Source organism: Balaenoptera ricei, chromosome 4 (assembly GCF_028023285.1).
Source record: "Balaenoptera ricei isolate mBalRic1 chromosome 4, mBalRic1.hap2, whole genome shotgun sequence".
In the NCBI taxonomy this organism is placed as follows: domain Eukaryota; kingdom Metazoa; phylum Chordata; class Mammalia; order Artiodactyla; family Balaenopteridae; genus Balaenoptera; species Balaenoptera ricei.
Genome location: NC_082642.1, coordinates 160,064,659 through 160,085,124, shown reverse-complemented (window position 1 = coordinate 160,085,124; position 20,466 = coordinate 160,064,659). Strand labels below are relative to the sequence as shown.

The 20,466-nt window shown below is 62.1% G+C and overlaps 1 protein-coding gene across 1 annotated transcript; it reads right to left on the bottom strand.

Annotated features, from left to right (window-relative positions):
* Positions 1-9,025: 9,025 nt before the first annotated feature.
* AIRE (autoimmune regulator) lies at positions 9,026-19,516 on the bottom strand. Its single transcript, XM_059922314.1, has 14 exons — positions 19,340-19,516; positions 18,591-18,765; positions 18,192-18,347; positions 17,750-17,824; positions 17,088-17,201; positions 16,147-16,289; positions 15,895-15,975; positions 14,872-14,987; positions 13,698-13,797; positions 12,939-13,121; positions 12,142-12,263; positions 11,832-11,985; positions 10,435-10,503; positions 9,026-9,345 (listed from the first exon to the last, which is right to left on the bottom strand). The coding sequence occupies exons 1-14, from the start codon at positions 19,487-19,489 to the stop codon at positions 9,265-9,267; spliced, it is 1,719 nt and encodes a 572-aa protein (XP_059778297.1). The 5' UTR covers positions 19,490-19,516; the 3' UTR covers positions 9,026-9,264.
* Positions 19,517-20,466: the final 950 nt, after the last annotated feature.

Sequence of the window (20,466 nt, the reverse complement as noted above, 5' to 3'; positions counted from 1 at the left end):
ACGCCGGGGGCGGGGCCGACGTGCGCCCGGCACCTGGGCGGGGGAACTGGGCCTCGACCCGACCGTGCCGGCCTTTTTGTTCAAGTTTCTAAACCTGTTCAGTCTAACAAGGGGCGCGTTTATTGAGGGGGCGGATCGCGGCCGTCTGGGTCTGTTAGTCACAACCTGCGGCAAAGCTGGTCAAGCACGGTGACCAGACCTGAGGGAAAGCCAGCCAGGGGAGGCCAGACGAGTCCCACTGCCAATCGCTGCCTGCCCGGCTTCGCAGGAATTTGTTATTCTAGGCGCCGGTCTATTTCAACTTCGTTCATTGCAGGAGCCACAGAAGCCCTACCCCCGACTCGGGGCAACCCCGGTGATGGCCCTCCCACCCGGAGGGGTGCATGATTAAGATGCGAAAAGAGTTAAGAGGAAAACCAGCCAGCATCCATCCATTCATTTATCGCTCACTTCAGCAAATGTTTGCTGGACCCTTGGAAAACCTGCACACCAGGCATCGTGTGGGGTGGGCACCTGGGTCAGGACAGGGGGCTCTACCTTGGGTGGTCAGTGGGTCAGTCACTTGGAGCCACGAAGCCCCTCCCCGGATCCAGGCCCCCCGAAAGGTGGGAATCCAGCCCAGTCACCAGACAGACTGGACCCTTGCCCTCAGGAAGACTGGTCGCTGGTGGGAGAGTCCCCATGAACCAAATCGGGGTCTTGAGGAAAGGCATCCATCGTGACAGGGCCCAAGACACCCAGTGGGGTGGGGGTGGGTAACATTCTGTTTCTTTCTTTTTATTTATTAATTAATTTATTTATTTATCTGGCTGCACTGGGTCTTAGTTACGGCACACGGGATCTTTGTTGCGGTGTGCAGGGTCTTTTTTTTTTTAGTAACGGCATGCGGACTCTTAGTTGCGGCATGCGGGATCTATTTCCCTGACCAGGGATCGAACCCAGGCCCCCTGCCTTGGGAGTGCAGAGTCCTAACTGCCAGACGGCCAGGGAAGTCCCGGTAACATTCTGTTTCTTGAGCTGAGTGGTGACACGGGTGTGTTTGCTTTATGAAAATTCAGCAAGCTGATCACCTATGATTTGTGCATTTTTCTTTATATGTGTTATGTTCTAATACAAAATTTACGTAAAAATATTCCATTGTGGGGGAAGGGGGAGGTATGAGTCAAAGGGAGAGAGTTTCAGTTCTGCAAGACGGGTGTGTCCCAGAGCTCACTGTCCGGGCTGGTGCTGGGAGTTAATAATTCTGTAGTGGGCACTTAAAACGTGGCTAAGAGGGTACACGTATGTTAAGTGTTCTTATCACGAATAACAACAAATATTTCTTAAATTATCACAGAGGCGAAAGAGGGACCTCATTAGTCACAGCTGTGCCAAGTCAGGCACAGATAAGAATCTGGGCCACTTGACTGAACTTCTGGCCTCAGGTTAAGAAGATGGAAGAATGGCAGGGAACCCCAGGCAGTTCTCAAACTCTCCGTGCCCCGAGGCCCCCGTCCTGGCGTGGGTGGTGGCCTCACCACTGGGCGCACAGCTGTCGTCCTGGGGTCTCTGTCACCATCAGTTTGCCTTGTGGACCTCGTGGTCACCAGCTCCCAAGTCGTCCTCCTTCGTTTGAGCAGAGCACATCCTCCAGGAGCTTCCTGAGAAAGGGCTCAGGGCGTTTTTGAGATTCTGCCTGTGTGAAATTGGCCTTTCTCGACCCTGGTACTTGACTGAAGACTTGGCTGTGTGTAGAATCTTGAGTGAGAAATCATCATCCTACAGAATTTTGAAGGTGGCTTCCATCATTCCTTGATTCCAGTGTTGCTACTGGGAAGTCAAAGCCGCCTGACTCCTCTGTGTGTGCACAGGACCCAATATTTCCTCCCTAGAAGCGTGCAGGACCTTCCTTTCCCGGGGGCTGTGAAATTCCACAGGAAATGCCTTGTGTGGGTCTGCTTCCCAGTGCAGGGCCGGGCACGTTCTGGGTCCTTCCAAGGCAGCAATGCGTGTGTTCTATCTGGGACAAGTTCCTGCACCATTTCCCCGACAACTCTTTCCTCTCTGCATTTTCCCCTTACTCTTTCTGGAACTCCTGGTATTTACATTTTGATATCCTATATAGTTTTACTTTCCATTTTTAGAAAGTCTTAGTTTGACTTTCCTATTTTATAACTCATTTTTGCTGTACGTTCAGAGAGCTTTCTTCAGCTTGCTATGCCAACCTGGTGTAAAGTTCTCCATTTCTGCCATCATGGTTTTGATTTCCAAGAGCTGTTCCTTTTAACAGAGTCTTGTTCTTCTTTCATGAATACAGGGCCTATCTCTCTAAGAATCTTATAGTTTTATTTGATTTTTTTAACATTCATTCCTCCCTTCTGAGTCTCTTTTCATCTGTGCTGCTTTCTTTCTTTCCTTTTGTCTTGGTCTCTGCCATCCTAGGGGCCTTCTTTAATGTCTGGGAATCCTTGGCTGTCTGTGATTAAGAGGTAGAACCTCTGAATGTGACAGGTGACTTTTGGTTGTTGAGTCTTGCTGTAGGGTGAGCTTTCTGGGCCATTTTTTGGGTATCCTCCAGAACTGTTGTCCCTTTAGGTTGGTCAGATTCAAGAAAAGAATCTTCCAGTCTCTTGTCTGGCGGGAAGATCGGGTCAGGAGCTGAAGGAAGAGGGGGTGGAGCCCCGCATGCGGCCTTCTGCCTGCTGATCCGGCCACGCACTTTCCACGTGGACCCCTTGCCTCAGTTGTTTATGGCATTCCCAGGTCCAGACACTCTGCCTGACCTCCAGAGTAGAGCTCCTGACCTCTGCTGGGGTGAGGGAGGGATGTGGGGATCCACTTTTCAGCCAGCCTGACCCCTCCTCTCCCACCAGGCACATCTGCTGAGGCCTCAGGACCACTCAACGCTTGGCCGGGGGGGGCCCGTGTTTATGCCCGGGGTTCTTCTGGAAGACTGTGAGGAGTAGATCGGCTTGCATACTGGGGGACCCCGACCTTGTACTGGCCCAGCCTGGTTGTTCGCACCGGCTGCAGAAGCACTTCAGATCCCAGCCCGTCAACCACAGGGACGACCCTTTCCTGGGTTCCAACCACAAGCCTTGTCTGCCGGCTCCAGGCTCATAGTCAGTGAGCCCAGGAGACACAGGTACTGCACATGGGGTACAAAGTTGGACAGAGACGCGGGGAGGGGACCTTGCCCAGGGAGGTGGGGGACGGGTGGACCATGAGTGCTCAGGATGGCCCCTCCGGGAGAGAGGCAGGGCAGACCTGGCTGAAAGCAGAATAGGGGTTTTGATCATCCCCCTGCAACTCGGGAGAGCCTTGAAGGCCCGCGGTCTGGGGTTTGTTGGCTTGCTTTTCCATTTTGCCGTGGAGGATTCAAGCGTGCACTGAGGCAGAGAGAGCAGTAAGATGGCCCCGTGTCCCCCCTCTCCAGCCCCCTGAAGGTTCCATTCAGGACAGGGTAGGCATTTCAGGAGGACGGCTCTGAGTGGAGGATGGAGGGAGGGGTGCATCTGGGGGCCATGAGCAGTGATGGCTGTTCTGGGGCGGTGACGGTAGAGAGGGGACGGATCTGTGAGGTGTCTAAGAGGCCCAGCAGGAGGGTCTGGGCGTGGGGGTGGGGGACGAGGGAGGGGGGCTCCTGCACCCCATGGGAGATGGGGAGGCAGTCGGGGCTGGAGATCCTCTTCCCCCTGCCGCCCTGCCCTCCTGGGCACCCCTTTAGCTCTGGCAGCACTGCTGCGGCGCCTGTCCCACCCCCATCCCTGGGGCTGCCCCTGATCGCCCCCTAAAGTAACGTCGACCCCTCTTGGAATGACGGGAGCCATTTACAGAGAACAGGGTGCCAGGAGTTCCGCCTCCTTGGGATGGAACGCTGCCCTTCAACACGTGGGAGGAGGACGCCCTTGGCTTTCCCACATCCGCTCGTGCAGGGATCCGTGGAACCAGGCAGCTGGGCTCGGGGCAGAAGGGGGGCGACTGCCCAGCCACGGAGAGCACAGCCTGGCCACCTGCAGCGCCAGCCCGCCTCGGCCAGGACACTGGGACACGGTGGGAAGCGGCTGTGCCTTTTGGAAATCATACTTTTTAAGTTATTTAAAAATCAACCAGAGTGACGGAACAGTTTACAAAGGAAAAATCATCTATAATCCTTGTTTCAACACACTGTCTTCATCTTTTCAGTGTTTTCTTCCAGTATTCCCCTCTACACACACATACACGCATATACACACACATGTACATATGCACATATGTACGCGTGTACACACATATATTCATACATATGTCTATATACATATGCTCTCTTTTTATATATATTCTGTCTATATATATAAATATACACTTTCTAAATGTATATGTATATACAGGGGACCCTTGAAAACATGGGTTTGAACTGTGGGTCCATTTAAATGCAGATTTTTTTCAGTAAATACATTGGAAAAACTTTTGGAAATTTGTGACCATTTAAAAAAACTTGCAGACGAGCCACATAACCTAGAATTATCCAAAAAGTTAAGAAAAAGTTAAGTACATCATGAATGCATAAAATATATGTATATATACATATTACATACAAAATACACGTTAATCAACTGTTTATATTATCGGTAAGACTTCTGATCAACAGTAGACTATTAGTAATTAAGTTTCAAGGGAGTCAAAAGTTATGCTCAGATTTTCAGCTGTACAGGGGTAACTCCTGAGTTGTTCAAGGGTCAACTATACATACTCTGTCATAGATAGATAGATACGTAGATAGATAGACACTTTCTAAGTACACACATACACGCTCTCTCTATACATAAAGAGATAAGGAGATGGATAAACAGAGTGTATATATATATATATATATGCACTCTGTGTGTATACATAGATTTTACATATATATAAATATAATTTAATAAGTATCTGTTCACCCACCGGGCTTGTGTTTATCATTCTTATTGTCTGTCTGGATAACATCCCAATCTCTGGGTTTATTTCTCCTTGGATACTGAACGTTTAGTCCATTTTCAGAGTCGGATTCACTAATTGTGCGGCGCTGGCCGGCCTGGGCTCTGTGCAAACCTGCCCCTGGCACACGCTGTCTGGAGGGGATGGTCAGAGAGCAAGTGACCAGGCAAAGGGGACTGTGCCCTGAAGGGATGGAGAGGAGGCCGTGGCGAGAACGAGGGGGTTCCCTGAGACTGGGATGTGTTATGCTTGGGATGGGCGTCCTCTGGTGGGTGGTCTCTGTCGGAGGGCTGGGGGGCTTCAGCGGGGTTGCATGGAGCTCACCATTGTGGACATCAGTTACCCGGCAGCTTAGAGCCAGGCTGCAGGAAAAGCCGCAGGTGGAACAGAGCGGCCATCAGAGCCCCCCTGGGGACCAGGTCCCCCCTGAGCACCTGTCCCCGGGACCCCTGTGAGACCCCTGCCTGCGGTGCTGCCACCAACCTCCCAGAGGGGCTGCAAGTCCCGAGAGAATTAACAGAGGTGAGGCGACCATCCTGGAAGCTGCAGGTTGACAGATGACCGGAGCTCGGCTGACGGGGTGAATGAGGCTGCGTCCAGTCCAGTTCAGACCACCAGCCAAGAGCTCAGCCCCGCTCGGTTATCTCGACTCTGACCGTGTCCAGAGCACTGTCTGCTCCCAAGCCCACCAAGCCCCTGACACGTCCGCCTGCACTGGGCTCTTCACTGCTTGTTAGCGATGACCCCCGACCCCGTCCAGGGGTCCAGCACGATATGGTATGAAATTCACACCCCTTGTTCACAAATTGTTATCAATTTCAGAACACTGACAGCTAAGCCTCCAACCAAGTGGGGGAAAATAAGACCTTTGCCAGCCTCGTGCAGATGGAAAGAGCGACGTTGGGGTCATGGCCAAATCCTGTCCCTGTTAAAGAAACAGGTACTCGTGACACTTGCTAAGGTGGTAAGGAACTTTATTCTAGGGGGACCCCTGCAATGGGGTTTGCAGGAGGGTAGAGAGGTCCGGCTCAACTCTGAATACAACCTGGAAAGTGGGGATTTATGGCCAAGGAGCAAGGTGAGGCCAGTGGATGGAAATTACAAAGAGCAAACGCTGAGGTGAGGGGATGCGGCTAAGCCCCTCGACGGGACCCTTCCTGAGGGCAGGCCAGGTGACCAGCTATTGAGGGTGGGGATGAGAAATGCAGCAGATATCGAGAGACATCAGAGTCCAAGGGTGGGGTTTCCCCGAAACTGACTTGGCAAGATTCTTGCCAAAACTAAGGACCAAGGGCAGAGGCCAAGTCTGAGCTGATTCAGAGGAGCCTGAGCGGAGTCCGGTCAAGGACAGCGTCTGTGTCCCCACCCAACCCGCATGTTGAAGCTTCAGCCTGCAGCACCTCAGAACGTGGCTGTACTTGGAAGCAGGATCTCACGGAGGTGGCCAAGATAAATGGGGTTGTTAGGATGGGCCCCGGTGTCCTCATGAGAAGAGGAGATCAGGACACTGACCTGCACAGAGGGACAACCATGTGAGGACCCAGGGAAGAGACAGTGGTCTACATGCCCAGGAGGGGGACTTTGGGAGGGACCAGCCCTGCCGCACCCGGACCTCGGACTTCAGCCTCCAGGACTGGGAGAGAATAGACGTCTGTTATTTGAGCCCCCCAGTCTGTGGCACTTTATCACAGCAGCCCAAGAAACGAGCCCGGGGACAGGATGTACAAATGACACCGCTGACTGATGCCCTCTCACCCACTGGGCAGACACACGCTTCAGGGCGTTACGTAGCCGGCAGTCGTTCGGTGCTGGATGAGCAAGACCGGCTTCCAGCCCCACAGACAGACAGACGGGAGCAGGGGATGGACGGTCGGCCCCTGAGGAGGAAAGCAACGCGCAGGGGCTGCAGCAGGGCGGGCCCTGCACTGGACAGTCGTCCTCTGGTCCTCGTGTCCACTACGCTTAAAATGCGGGACAAACGCAGCACCAGCAAACTCAGGCTGCTGACGGCAGGGAAGGATGCAGCTCACGGCCCCTGCGTGCCTCCTGCTTCCCACACTTCCTTCCACGCACACCACGGACGGACAGACAGACGGACTCGGGACTGCCGCGAGCCCCCCCCACCCCGTGCTCAACGCCCGACAGTGACATTTCCTGAACTTGTGGGAAGTGACACGGGTGCAGTGCAGGCCACCAAGGGGAGCACTGAGCCCCCGGTGGAGGGTCTCCGTGGACCCGTCCGTAGAAGGCTTCTGATGAGCCGGGTCTCCAGAGCCCAGCGTGAGACCCAGTGGCGCCGGGGCTGCCGCGGCTGTGCTCAGCCGCGGTGGGGCTCCTGGGAGGGTGTGACAACGGCGCGCTGGGTGTCTGTGACACCTGGGTTCACCCTGGTCAGCTCCCCGGTATACCCCTCCAGCACTGCCGGGGCACCCACACCACGTCGTCCCCACCGGCCTCCGCAGACTTCATCCAGCCCTGCTTCGTCCTGTGGGTGGGTGGCGGCCGGGGGCAGAGACAGCAGCTGGCCTCTGTGGGGAGGAGCAGCTCTCGGGTAAGCAGGGCCCCCCCAGTCGGGAAGGGCCTCCGCTCCATTCCTCCCCTGCCTTCCCCCGGCCCCGGAGGACCCTGCTCGGGGCGTTCCCCCCACCCGCCAAGCCTCGACTCTGGTCTCCTCCCTCCTCTGGCTCTTCCCTTGTCCACAAACGTGACCCGGCCTCCAAGCTGGGACGCTCCACATGTGACCACGGCTGCTGTGTCCCTCCTGCCATCACTGCCCACTTCCCTCCGTCCCACTGCTGCCCGCCTAGCCGGGCCTGGCCTGGAACAGCTGCCTACTCATTCATATGACACTAGTGTCCTCAGCAGTGGGTCCCTGTTTGAATAAACGACTCGACCTTGTGGCCTGGGGCAGTCACCCCCTACGCTGGAGGGCATCGGCCAGCCCCTCCCCAGTGCTGTCCTGGGTGGGCCGACATGCCCTCTCCCTCCCCCGCAGAGGCTACCTAATGTGTGCCCGGCACAGAGGGGCTCCAGAGGGTCTGAGTGAGCCACGAGACCCCCAGAAGTCCAAGGGCTGTGTGTCCTGAGCTGGGACCCCCATTCCTGCTGCTACTCCCTGCCGGCCCCCCCGCCCGGGGTGGGGACACAAGCCACAGGTGCCAAATCAGCACACATCCCACCTCTGCCCCCAACGCACATGAGGCCTGCAGCTACCCCTCCCTCCCCAGGGCTCTGACCCCCGTCAGGGCTTCTACCACGGGGGGCTCTGCAGGTGGGGGCTACGACAGCCCTGCCATCTCCTTCCACCAACACCGACCCAGCAGCTGTGCCAGGTCCTGGGGACATGGCTGAGAACAACACAGGGTCCCAGGTCCCGCAGTGGCCGCTTTCAGGGGAGACAGACACCACTAGGAAAGAACTCAGTTCTGACGGGCTGTCTCCCGGTGGTGGGCGCCACGAGCAAAATAAACATAGCGCTGTCCACAGCGGCACACTGTGCCCCCGTCACCTGACCTGATGTCTGTCCCGGACACACCACTCTAGCTTCCAGCCCCTCCCCTGGCACACTCCAGCCCCCTGACCCCTGTCCCGTTTCCTGCTTCTGTCTGAGGTCACCTCCTCTTGTGAGTGATCTGTCACCGGAATGTCCCTCTAGGACCCCTAATGCTCAGCGTATAGAAGAGCCACAGTAAAGGTTTCCTGAATAAATGACTCTGAATGAATGAATGAGGAGCTGAGATCTCACAGGTGAGAAAACAGGCGCGCGAAGCACCGAGGCAGGGGAACTCCGAGCAGAAGGGGCAGCCCGTGCAAAGGCCCTGGGGTGGGGATGAGCTTGGCCCTGCGAGGAGCAGAGGAGGTAGGAGCACGTGGGGGGTGGGCAGAGGTGGGCGGGACCAGACCACGCGGGGCAGGGGCTGTGCTGGGGGCGGGGCAAGGCCCTGGGGGCTCCAGCAGAGGATGGAACAGAGGGATTCTGCTCACAGCATTCTCTTCCCGTTACAGCCAAATCGGCCTACACGACGGGCACCAGAAACACAGGGCAACAGACCCCCACCCCCGAAACAAGCACACTGTACTGGAGAGCATGTCGAACCCACACAAGTGACTTTAATTTCAGCGCACACGATGGCTTTGTGCCACCACAGGCACGGCTGCTGACAAGCTGACTGTTGACGGCACTCGGAACATCTCAGTTCCTGGTCCTAACCTCCCCCTCGGTCCCTTTCCAAGCCAGTGGCCGTGCGTATGAGGTCTGCTCCGGCTCTGGCAGCGTCCTCCGGTGCCTCCCCTCCTCCTCCCATGCCGCCCGAAGGCTGGGGTCCTGGATCAGGAGGGGAAGGTGGGCGCCTCGGCCACCGGGCGGGACATGCTCTGGATGGCCCACTGCAGGATGCCGTCAAAGGAGTGCTGCGGGACAGAGCAGAGAGCGGGGCTTGGGCCCTGGCCAGAACCTCAGGGGACAGGTGTGCCTGCCGGGCCCACATCCGGCCTGCCCTGGCCTCCGGGGCCACCTGAGTCATAAACATCGTGATGGGAAGGCGCCATCCAACCCAGCCCTCCTATTCAAAGGTGCGGAAACAGGCCTGAGGCCCCACCGGACGTCGGTCGGGGGGCACGCCTCATCCCACGCTCCTCCGAGCTTCCCGTAAGCCCAGGCACAGCCACCACGGCTGTTCTGCCAACTGGTGGCCTCTTCCCGGGTGTCTCGGCAGGGCCAGCTCCTTCCCTCACTCTGCCCAGCTCTGCGCAGGGCCTGGCGCTCCAGCGGGACTGGGGGAGCCGTGGGAATGCCCGAGATTCCAACAGAACGGGGGTGACCTGCTCCACAGGGGCTTGTGCCCCACTCTGCCCACCTATATTGGCACCTCGGGTCACCCCTGGCCCTCTTGGGGCCTCTAAAGACAGCTTCAGTGTCTGGGACCTGCCCGTGCTTGGCCCACCACCCAAGGCAGGGCCCCCGTGGTCAGCTGGGATCCCCACCGTGCCACGCCAGGGCCCTGAGGACACATACTAGCCACCTGGGGCCTGGGGGTGGCTGGAGGACTTTAACCTTTTCTAAAAGCCACCTTTTCTTCCCCGTGATTCTAGCTGTTCATCATCGGGTGGAGGGGCCTGGGTTGAGGAGGGGGAGGGAGGGATCTGCGAGGGGGCGTGGTCCCAGAGTGCCTAGCTCCCACCCCCACCCCGGGGGAGAGTCACGGCCTCCGCATCAGGCTTCAGTGGCCCTGGTGCCGGTTCCTGCAGCCGCCAGCTCTCCAGGGTCCAGGCCCCCGGGACCTCCAGGGCAGCTAGAAAGGGGAGCAGCTCGGGGCCCGCTCTGGGTCGTTGGTGCGTGGAGGGCCCAGCGCCATCTGGGGTGACGCGGGCCTGTGGTGTCCAGTGTGCCCAGAACAGGGGTCTCCAGCTGCTCCCGTGGCCCGGGAGCTGGCTGCTCCAGAGGCCGTGGAGGCGGAGGCAGAGGGGGGCAGGTGCAGCCCCAGCCAGGTGACGTGTTACCTCACTCAGGAGGGACTCCAGGTCATCCCTGTGCAGAACCGGCTCATGAGCAGCAGAATCGTCCCCCGCCTGGAACCCAGAAACGGGAGGAGGTCAACCCAACTTCCGCAGCCCTGCCGGGCTCATCCCCTCGGAAGCAGGGCTCCCTACAGAGGCAGCAGCAGGGGTTAGGGCGGTGTCCGTGCCAGGGCAGCGGGGTGCTGCGCGCTCCTCCAGGCGGGACCCTGGGAACTGAATTCTAACATCCAGCTCCGGAGGCGAGGGGGCACAGGCGAGCTCGGGGCTGCCTGCCCAGGTCCCTGCCACCCCTCTGGGGCAAGGACCAGCTGGAAGGGACCCTGTCACCGATGGGAAACGTGAGGCCCAGACAGGAAAGAGCCTGCTCCCACTCCAGCCCTTCAGGCACCCAACAAGCCTGCGGGGCCAACCGTGCCCCTGAGGGGCGAGGGCCAGAGCCGGGGACGTGGCACACTCCCGCTGGCTCGCAGGCTAGGAGGAGCGAGGCCATACTAAGTGGAGCCATATGCAATCGCCCAGTTTGTAGCTGAAATCAGCCAAATCTCGGCACCTCCTCCAGCCCTTGATGCCACCAGCCCTGGGTGAGGGCTTGGCACGCACAGTGCAGAGGGGTGGGGATGAGGAGCGAGGCTTCCAGAAGGAGCGGAACGCCAGTAGGTGTGAGCCCTCTTGTGCCCAGTGCCTGGGGTGCCCTGTCACCCACTGTGTGTGCAGGGGATTACGAGGCGGGACTGGGAGGTAGGATGGACCATGGACGGGGGCAGGACATCACCACCCTGGGCCCCCGAGGATTCTTCAGGGGCAGGGATGTGGGCAGGAAGGCCCCTGCTGCGGGCAGTCGGGGCAGATGCGCCACCTTCTGCAGGCCTCTGAGCAGGAGACACACAGGACCCCCCCGCCCCGCCCCGGCTCTGAGGGAGCCCTGGGAAGTGAAGGTTCAGTGAGGCTAGTCACTCCTCCCCAAGGTCCCAGGGCCCAAGGCTGCTGGAGGATTGGAGGCGAGATGACACGGGTGGAGCCACACGTGCTCACTCCTGGTGTGGCGCCTCCTCCCACTCTCCCCTGCCCCCGCCCCACCCCGAGGACGGCGCTCCCTGCACGGGGCACTCTGGGGGGTGCGGAAGGGGCCAGGGCAGCTGGGGGGTTAGGGGAGCTCTGGGCCTGCAACCAACCGGCGGCTTCATAGCCACTGTGGCTTGGGAGGGTTGCCTTTTTCGGCAGATTTAAGTTATCAGACGGGAGTCGATTTAAACAAATATATCGTAAGTACAGAATGAACACACGGTCAGGAGGTTTGGGGCACACCCGCGAAGCTGGCGCCCGGGGCCTCCCCTGGAGATGTGCTTCCCCACCCCCAGCCCCGCGGCGTCGCCCCTCACCTGCGCCCCAGGGCCGGCGGCGGCGGCTTTGGCGATGAGCTTGGGGGTCCCGGGAGCCGGGCGGGCGGGGCTCGGGGCGGGACTCGCGGCGGGCGCCCCCTCCCCGGGGGCCGGGGCGGGGTCTCCGGAGCAGGATCTGCAGCGCAGGGCGGCCCTGGCGAGGGGAGGAGAGGCTGCACGCTGCCGGGGCTGGGGCAGGGCTGGGAGTGCCCTCTGGACACCGGAATCTTAAAGCCGTTGGGGGGCGCCGGGCCTCCCCCCCTCCCCCTCCCCCTCCCCCTCCCCCTCCCGGTCCCGGCCCCGCACTCACCCGGGCCGGGCAGCGCCGGCGGGGTAGTGGCAGCGCCAGTGGAAGGCGGCGGCGCAGTGTGAGCACCGAAGCGCGTCCGCGCCGTCCCCGCACACCCCGCACCTCGCGCCGGGCGCCGGGCCCTGCAGACGCACCACGGCGGGGTGACCGGGGGCCGGGGAGGGGCGCACGGCCCCGGGACCCCGCCCGGGCTTGAACGTCTGGGAGGGGCGCACGGGGTGGGGGGCGAGTCCGAGGTTTCGGGATCCAGGCCTGGAGAGGTCAAGGGCGCCCCAGCACCTTTGGGCTGCAGCTTGGCGAAACTAGGTGCCCCGTCTCGGTCCCCCTTGGTGGACCCGGACCCCCTTCAGGGCTAGTCAAGGGGACGCAGAAGGGCGTCCGCTCGAGGAGGCAGGAGGGGCTGGGAGACCTGGGGCTGCGAACTCTGCCCCCTTTATCGTCCTGCCCTTGTGAGGGGGCTTTCAAGAGCGATGAGAGAACGGTCGCGTCCTCTGGAATCCCTCCAGCAGCCCCCTTCCCTTCACCCTCCCCCGCAGAGCCCGCACCTTGTTCTGGGTAATCTAGCAACCCCAAGAGCCCCTGGGCCTCCCTCCAGCCTCCTCCACCCGCCCTCCCCCGGCCAGCCTGGCTGCTCCTGGCAGCCCCCCTCCCCCGGCCCCCACCCCCACCCCTAACCTCCATCTGAATCCTGCCTCCTTACCCCCGCCTGTCACGGTCCTGTTTCAGGCTCGCCTGGCTGCCCCTGTAGACCCTGAGCTCCCTGAAGACAGCCACCCTGACCCCAGCACCCCGCTCACCTGCTGCCCCTCAGGGCCCACACACAGCAGGGGGTGCAGGGCCGAGGGGTCCAGCACAAGCGGGGGGGCTGCAGGAGGTGAGGCCAGCAGGTGCTTGTAGGTGACCGCAACATCCATTCCAGCGGGGCGCTCCCTGGGCGGTCCCCTCGCCTCCTCTCCCGCTGACCTCAGTGCCAGGAGGACCTGGAACCGGAGGGTCAGTTCTCAGAGGTGTTGCAGGGGACTTGCCCAGCATCACCCAGGAGTTAATGACCGCTGGGGCCCCGGGAACCGGGGGCTGGTGTCGGGGGAAGGAGCGCCACACTAGGTGGGAAAGGCCCGGGTGCGGTTCCTGGCTTTGTGGTCCCAGCAAGTTCCCTGACCCTTTCCCCATCTAAAGGCGGGGCCCCATGGCCCTCACGGGCTGTCAGAGTACACACTCGGCGTATGCTGGGGCACGCATCGTATCCGTTGTGACTTTGCGGTAACAGAACACTTAAAACATTTTTGGAGAATGTTATCGGTGGTCGAAGTGCGTCCCCTGTGTTGGGCTGACAGAGCTGAAGGCCCCCAAATCAGAGTACTGAGAAGCGGGGCCGTTGTAAGGGCCGCTTCCCGGTGGCCTGCGCCCCCGTGGCCCCACAGGCGAAAGGGGAATTGATGGGGCGAGGCCAGGGTGGGGGGCACATGGCTCTCTGGCTGGGGCAGGCCCGACCCACAGGAGTGGCCAGGAGGCAGGCAGCCGGCGGACAGAGGGCCTGGGAGTGGGCCTGTGTGTACCGGGGTCTCTGCAGGCGGCTCCTGGGGCCGGGGCTCCTCAGCCCGGGGCAGGTCCCGCTGGGCTCTTCCCTGGAGGCAGCTGGCGCACCTCCAGGTCCCGCTGCTCGCGTTGTCACCGGCCAGAGACATGCAGGGCGAGGCAGAGGGGACGGTAGACTCCCAAGCCCGCAACACAGGGGAGGCCTGAGGGCTCCTCCAGGTCACCCTTTCCGTTTCCCGATGGGGAAACTAAGGGGAATGGGCGGAGCCACAGGGGAAGGGCCTGCCCGGCCGGTGAGCAGGAGAGCCCAGGATGCTGGGGTAGTTACCCCAGTGGGGCAGCCCTCGCCAGCCTGGCACGTCCCCCGCGTGCTTCTCAGATGAGCCCCAAGAATTCCCGACACCCGCAAACCTGCAGCGGCCTGTGCCTGTGCCTGGCTCTCACGGGCCCTGCCTTGCAGGTGGGGCCTCCCTAGGCTGGCCTCGTTACATCCCTGGGACCCTCCCTCGATTCCCCGGGGGGACGGTGCCCAGTAGAACAGGAGCCGGTCAAGGGCAGGAAGGAAGAGAATGGAAGACAGGCAGCCTTGAGCGGAGACGAGGGATGGCCTGGCCAGAGCCCCTTGTTTTAGCTCAGAGAGATGTGACCCGGTCAAGGTCATGCGGTGAGCAGGGCAGGGTCGGGGCGAGAGTGCCCACCCAGTGCTCCTCCCCGCACCCAGGTCGCCCTGACCTGCGGAAGCTGCTGGTAGTGACAGCGCTCTCCCGGGGGGCCAGGGCAGGGGGCCTTGTGCTGGACCTAGGATGGGCACCCCCCGGCCCTTGGGGGGCAGCTCTGTGGCCTCTGTGCTCCCCAGCCCGACTTGGAGTCAGACTCTGCTTAGTGCTGGTGGTCAGCTGCTTGTGGCGGTTTGGGCTGGGGGAAGATGGGGCGAGATGGGACGGGATGGCCATTCCTTGCCTTGGGCCTCAAGGCCCTGCCGGTCAGGCTCGGGGGACAGCGTGGCCACGCGGGGAGGTGGGTGGGAGGATCCCGGGCCCCAGCCCCACCGCCCGGCGACCTGAGCCAAGGCCCCCTCCCAGGCCGGCCTCACTGCCCATCCCTGGCGTGGAGAGACTTCTGGGCGGCCTCCCACTCAGGGCGGGCGAGTGAGGAGGCTGCGAGGCCGGGCGGGGAGGCCGGTGCCGGGCCCACCTGGGGATCCGGTGCAGCGGCGGGGTCAGGCAGGCCAGGTGGAAGGCGCGGGGGCAGCCGTCGCAGCAGAGGAGCTCCCCGCCGTCCCCGCACGCCGCGCACTCATCCTCGTTCTTCTGACACAGGGGAGACACACGCGGCGTCTGGGAGACCCGGGATGGGGCAGCGCCCTCCCCGAGAGACTCCCCTCGCCTGCTCCCTGCTGAAACCCCGCCCTGGCTGCCTGCTCCCCAGGGCTCCCCAAGACCCCTCCGCCTCTGAGGCTCTAGCCCCGAACCCCTCCTGGGCCGCCCCTCTTGGGAAGAACGGTCCCTAAGGGAGGCTGGTTCCTCGCGGGTGCCTGTGCTCCAAGCGGCCCCAAGACCGCACGCCCACACCCACGGGGCGGCGGAGGGGCAGGCCCAGCGGTGTTCCCGTGGGCCCTGGGCACCCGCTGTCCCCTCCGCCTGAGGCCTGCTTGCGCCCTCGCCTGGATGGCACCCACCGTGCCCCCCTGGACGCCACTTCCTTCAGAAGCCCCCCGGGGACTACAGAGCTGGGCAGCCCCTCACAGTGACGGGCGCACTCATGGTAGCAATCCCCCCCAGACCCCACCAGCCCAGGAGCTCCTGGGGGCAGGCACGAGTCCTCCTCATTTCTTGGTTCCCCGGGGCCCAGCACAGCGCCTGGTGGATCCATGGCAGAAACGGTGCTGGGAGCCCGAGGGCGTACGTGGTGCTTGGGTTCCTGGCTGCTGGCAGGGGACACAGCCACACCAAGGGCCCACCTGTGAGGCGTGGGACAGCTGGCAGCTGGACCAAATGCTGTGGCTTTAAGAGCCCGGGAGGACTCACTTGCTCTAACTTACGTGAATTTTTACAGTTGGGTATTATCAGAAGAAAATACTATGAAAAATAAGGTGCTCCATCCTGTGAGCAGAAGCTTAGACCTCTGCCCTCCCGCCCCTGGAGCAACTGCCCTGGACACGTGGCAAACCGGCAGGAGGCCCCGCCCTCAGGACCCTGGGGGTGCTCTGGGCGTTACCTGGTGCAGCTGGGGCTCACTGGGGAGGGCAGGGGGGCCCGGGGCCCTGTCCGGCTGGCCTGCCCTCGAATCGCCTCCACCCTGCCAGGGAGAAGAGAGAGGGTCACCAGCAGGGGAGGCATTCGGGCGGGAGGGGCAGTCCCCAGCCCCAGCAGAGCTCCCCACCGGAGGTGACGTGAAGCTGCTGCCCCGGGTGCTGGGGGAGGGGGCCGAGGGCCAGGCCTCCCCAGGGGCGGTCCCAGCAGCGCTTACAGGGGCAGGAGCCTGGGTCCCCTTGGCTCGGACCAGGGTCTTCAGGCTGCCGCTTCGGGTCTTGTTCTTTCCCCCACCGGGGTCTTCAAACTTGCTGGGAGCGTAAAACTCCCCCCCAACCTGGATGCACTTCTTGGAGCCACCTGGGAGGAGACGGGTCGGGGGGCCTGGCAGGGAGGCTCTACAGCTTGCTGTTCCTCCCCCACAAACCCCACCCCTGTCAGCTCTGGGCCCAGGGTCCTGGACACAGGAGGGATTCTCTGCTGGGGGAAGCGCATCTCCCAAAGTCTCGTCCGCTTGGAGTCTCGGAATGCAGCCTTATGTGCAAGTAGGGTCTTTGCAGATGTTAAGATGGGCTTGCCCTGGACCGAAGTCTAAGGACAGCATCCTTATGAGAAGAGAAGAGGACGCAGAGAGACACAGGGAGGAGGCTCTGTGGCGACGAGCTGGAGTGATGTGACTACAAGCCGGGGCATGGGGGTTGCCATGAGCTGCAGGAAGCAGAGAAGACTCTGCCCTGGAGCCTCTGAGGGAGCAAGCCTGGCCCCGCCCACACCTTGATTTTGGCGTTTCTGTTGCTTTAAGCCACCCAGTTTGTGGCAACTCATCATAACAGCCCTAGGAAACTGCTGTAGGGCTCCTTGGGACCATCCCTGGTGGGTGAGACTGGAGCCCGCATCAGCTCCCAGGGTCCTCAGCGTCCCCAGAGTGGAGGAAGGAGGAGATAGATGCAAGGATGGGGCGGGTGGGGCCGGGGCCGCAGGTTGTCCAGCTTAGAGTCCAAGGGTGCCCCAAGCCCTGCCCAGACCATCCCCTCCAGAGACGGCAGACCGCCTGCAGGGAGTGGGGGCTGCCTCGTCCATGTCCCAGCTGCTCTGGAGCCACCAGGGAGCTGAGCGGGGACGTGGATCCCCTGGCAGCCCCTCCCCAGCGCCGTCTACCTGCCTCAAACACCTGCTGGATGAGGATCCCCTCCACGGCCCCGCGGGCTCCTGGGACGTCCCCAGATGACACGGCCATGGCTCTCTGGACCGAAGCGGACATGGTCTGAATTCCTGGGGAAGGGAGCACCAAATGGGGGGTCACCTATCGGGACGACGGCTCCTGAGCGTGCGCAGCGGGGAGTGAGGGGCGTCTGGGCAGCAGAATCCTTCCTTCTTTCCACGCAGGGCAGGCCGGGGAGGGGGTCCAGCCCCTCCACAGACAGACAGACAGCCCACTTGTAAGTGCAGAGACGGGCCATGGAGTGCGTGTGCGTGTGTGTGTACACGTATGTGGTGTGGTCTGGTGTGTGGTGTACGAGCCGTCCGAACCCAGCTGGCAGGAATGAACAGAGACGCTGGGATGTGGCCCTGGGCTGGGCTGGGAGGGAGGCAGGGTCCCCAGGGCCTGCCCTCAGGCTGGCACCAGGGGCCCACGGGAGGTCTCCGGGTCCCAGGTTGCATCTGGTCAAGGGACAGGGGGGATTCTCCGGAGGAAGCAGAGTCCGAGCTGGCCCTGAAGGATGGGGCACTCAGATGGGCACAGGTGGGGTGACCCCAGGCCAGCATGCTCCCAGCTCCCGAGACGGGCCCCTGACCCCCAGACCTGGGGCCTGGCTCACCGTTGCCCAGCGGGAGGCGCTGTGGCTCTGCGTTGCTCTCTGACTTCTTGGAGGGCTTGGCCTTGGCTTGGGATCCTGTGGGGGAGCAGGGACAGCCTGGCCCTCCTCCCGCTGCTGGGCCAAGGCCAGGGGGCAGGTGGGAGAGTGCCAGGTGGGGTCTCCCGGACTCTGGTGCGTCCTCTTGCTTTACCGGGCTCTGGTGTCCACATCAGGAGAAAGGAAGTACACCCACCTGCCTACTCACAGGGCCCGGGGGTCAACAAGGGCTGCGGGGCTCATACAGGGTGTCCATCCAAGTCCCCAGAGGGACCTCTGCCAGGCTGGCTCTGGGCCAAGCAGGAGGGACAGATGCGCCCGGACCAGGTTGGGGAGGGGGTGTGGTCAGGGGGTGTAGGGCTCCATGAGGGGATCTGTGACCCCACCGGCTCCTCGAGCTGGGTACCTGGGCTGGAGGTGCCCCTCGGGGACAGAGCTGCTGGCGGGGTGGCCCTCGGCTCCTCCAGGGCCTTCCTCTTGGTGGGGGGCCTGGGCAGCAGCACGGTGGCCTTGGGGCCAGCCGGGGGCCTCCTCCCCTTCCGGGGCTGGCTGAGGTCCACATCTGCGGGCGTGTGCAGGGCCGGAGGCTGAGCTTCAAGCCCAGAACTGACGCCCCGTTCGGGCAGGTGAGGCCTCAGCTCTTTGCTCTTAGAAGCCAAGATGGTCCAGGTGATGTCCGGGGCTCCCTAAACAGCCCCGCGCCTCCCCTCACACAGTCCAGCTGGGGCTCAGAGGATGACTTCAGCCGCCAGCCCCAGTGAGGGAGGCTGAGCCGGCCGGGACCCCAGCCCCCAGTGCCCCCCACCTTTGGGGAAGCTGTCCAGGATGGGCTGCAGCCGGGTGTATCTCTCCAGGTTGTAGTCCTTGAAGAGAACCCTCCAGAAGTCCAGGATGACGGCCGTGTCCTGGGTCAGGAGCCACGAGAGGAGCGCGTGGAAGGCCTGTGGGCAGCCCTGCTTCTCCTTCAGACGCAGCGTCTCCTGAAGCAAAGTGGGAATGGGGGCCCTGCCCTTCCCAGGTACCCCCCTTCCTGCCACCTCCACTGCGGGACCAGAGGGCAAATGCTGACCCCGAGGAGGCCGCTGGAGACTTGGGCACCTGTGTCCATCCCCTTGGCTTGGGGCAGGTGTGGGGATGGCAGCGGGGTGCTGGGGTGAGGTGGGGGTCACCTGGAATTCATCTTAGGGGACTGTGCTCAACCTGGAGGGAGGCTTGGGAAGGGCTGGGAGGGGGCTTTGGGGATCTGGGGGGGGGGGCACCGGAACTTGTCTTGGAGACCATTCTCTCCGCTGGCGGGTGGGGCGTGGGGCAGGCTGCGGCGTTAGCGGCAGGGACCTTACCCCTGGCCCTGGGGCTTGTGGGCGGGGAGGGGCTTGTGGGCGGGAGAGTGGGGAGGGGCGGGAGAGTGGGGAGGGGAGGGGCGGGAGAGTGGGGAGGGGCGGGGCTGGGGAGGGCCCCTCTGGAGCGGGTCTTCCGCGACCTTGCCGGCTCCTGGGCGCGGGCGCGGGGAAGGCTGGGGCGCATTGCTGGGTTGCTGGTCTGGTTGGGGCCCACCTGGAATCTGTCCTCGGGGACCACGTCGTGGTCGACCAGCGCGTGCAGCAGCGGGAAGGCGCTGTCCACGGCCACGGCGATCTCCGTGCGGTGCAGCCTCAGGAGGCGGCGCAGCGCCGTGTCCCCACCGGCCCGGGCCTCGCCCGCCATTGCGGGGTCGGGGACGCGGGGCTGGGGGCCCCCTCTCCCCGCCTGGGGTCCCGCGGCCTCGGGGTGCCGCCGGACTTGTGGGGTGTCTGGGCCGTGTCAGCCTCCTGGCCCTGGCGCGCCCCCTGCGCCGCCGGGCACCTGGGCGGGCACACCTGGCCCGGGAAGAGGGAGCCCCAGGCGCTTCCTTCGGCCTCCGCGGGTCTGAGCTCACGGCCCGGGTCTCTATTATACGGGGCTCTCCTGGGAGAGAGCAAAGGCCGCTCAGCCCGAGCCAATCAGGGCCCAGGGAGCTTCCTCAGGGGCAGGAACGGAAACTTCCCTGTAACCCGAGTGCGAGATGGTCCCAGCCACCTGCCAGCCCCCTTGTGCACCCTCCAGCAGGCTGCTGGCTTTTCTCTCCTTTTTAAAGAAGCCTCTGGACTCAATTCCCAAAATGTGGTTCCAGCCAGCGTCCCACAGGGCCCTGTTCAAATGGGGAAAAGCCAGGACAGGTGTCTTCACCTCAGCTGGAGCCCAGTGTCAGACACGAGCAGGGGTGCCCAGGTGCCCCAGCAGCTGGGGGAGGCAGCACGGGAAGCCTCCCCGGGGCTGCGCGGGGGCAGAGTCCCTGGTGGGGAGTGGGCACCGCTGCCTCCGCCGCAGCAGCTGCTCAGGGTCCCAAGCCTGGGGCTGTAGGAGGAGGTACCCGCCTGATGGAGGACCTGGGGTATGACTAGTGCATGTCAGTGGGTTCAGAGCTGGGCATCGCCTGGAGGCGGGTGATGCTGGGCAAGTTGCTTTCCTTCTTTGACCTTCACTCCTCTCATTTTTTGTTTGTTTGTTTTTTTATTATTGGGCTATAGTTGTTTTACAATGTTGTGTTAGTTTCTACCGTACAGCGAAGTGGAGTTCCCTGTGCTATACAGCGGGTTATCATTAGTTATCTATTTTATACATAGTAGTATATATATATGTCAGTCCCAATCTCCCAGTTCATC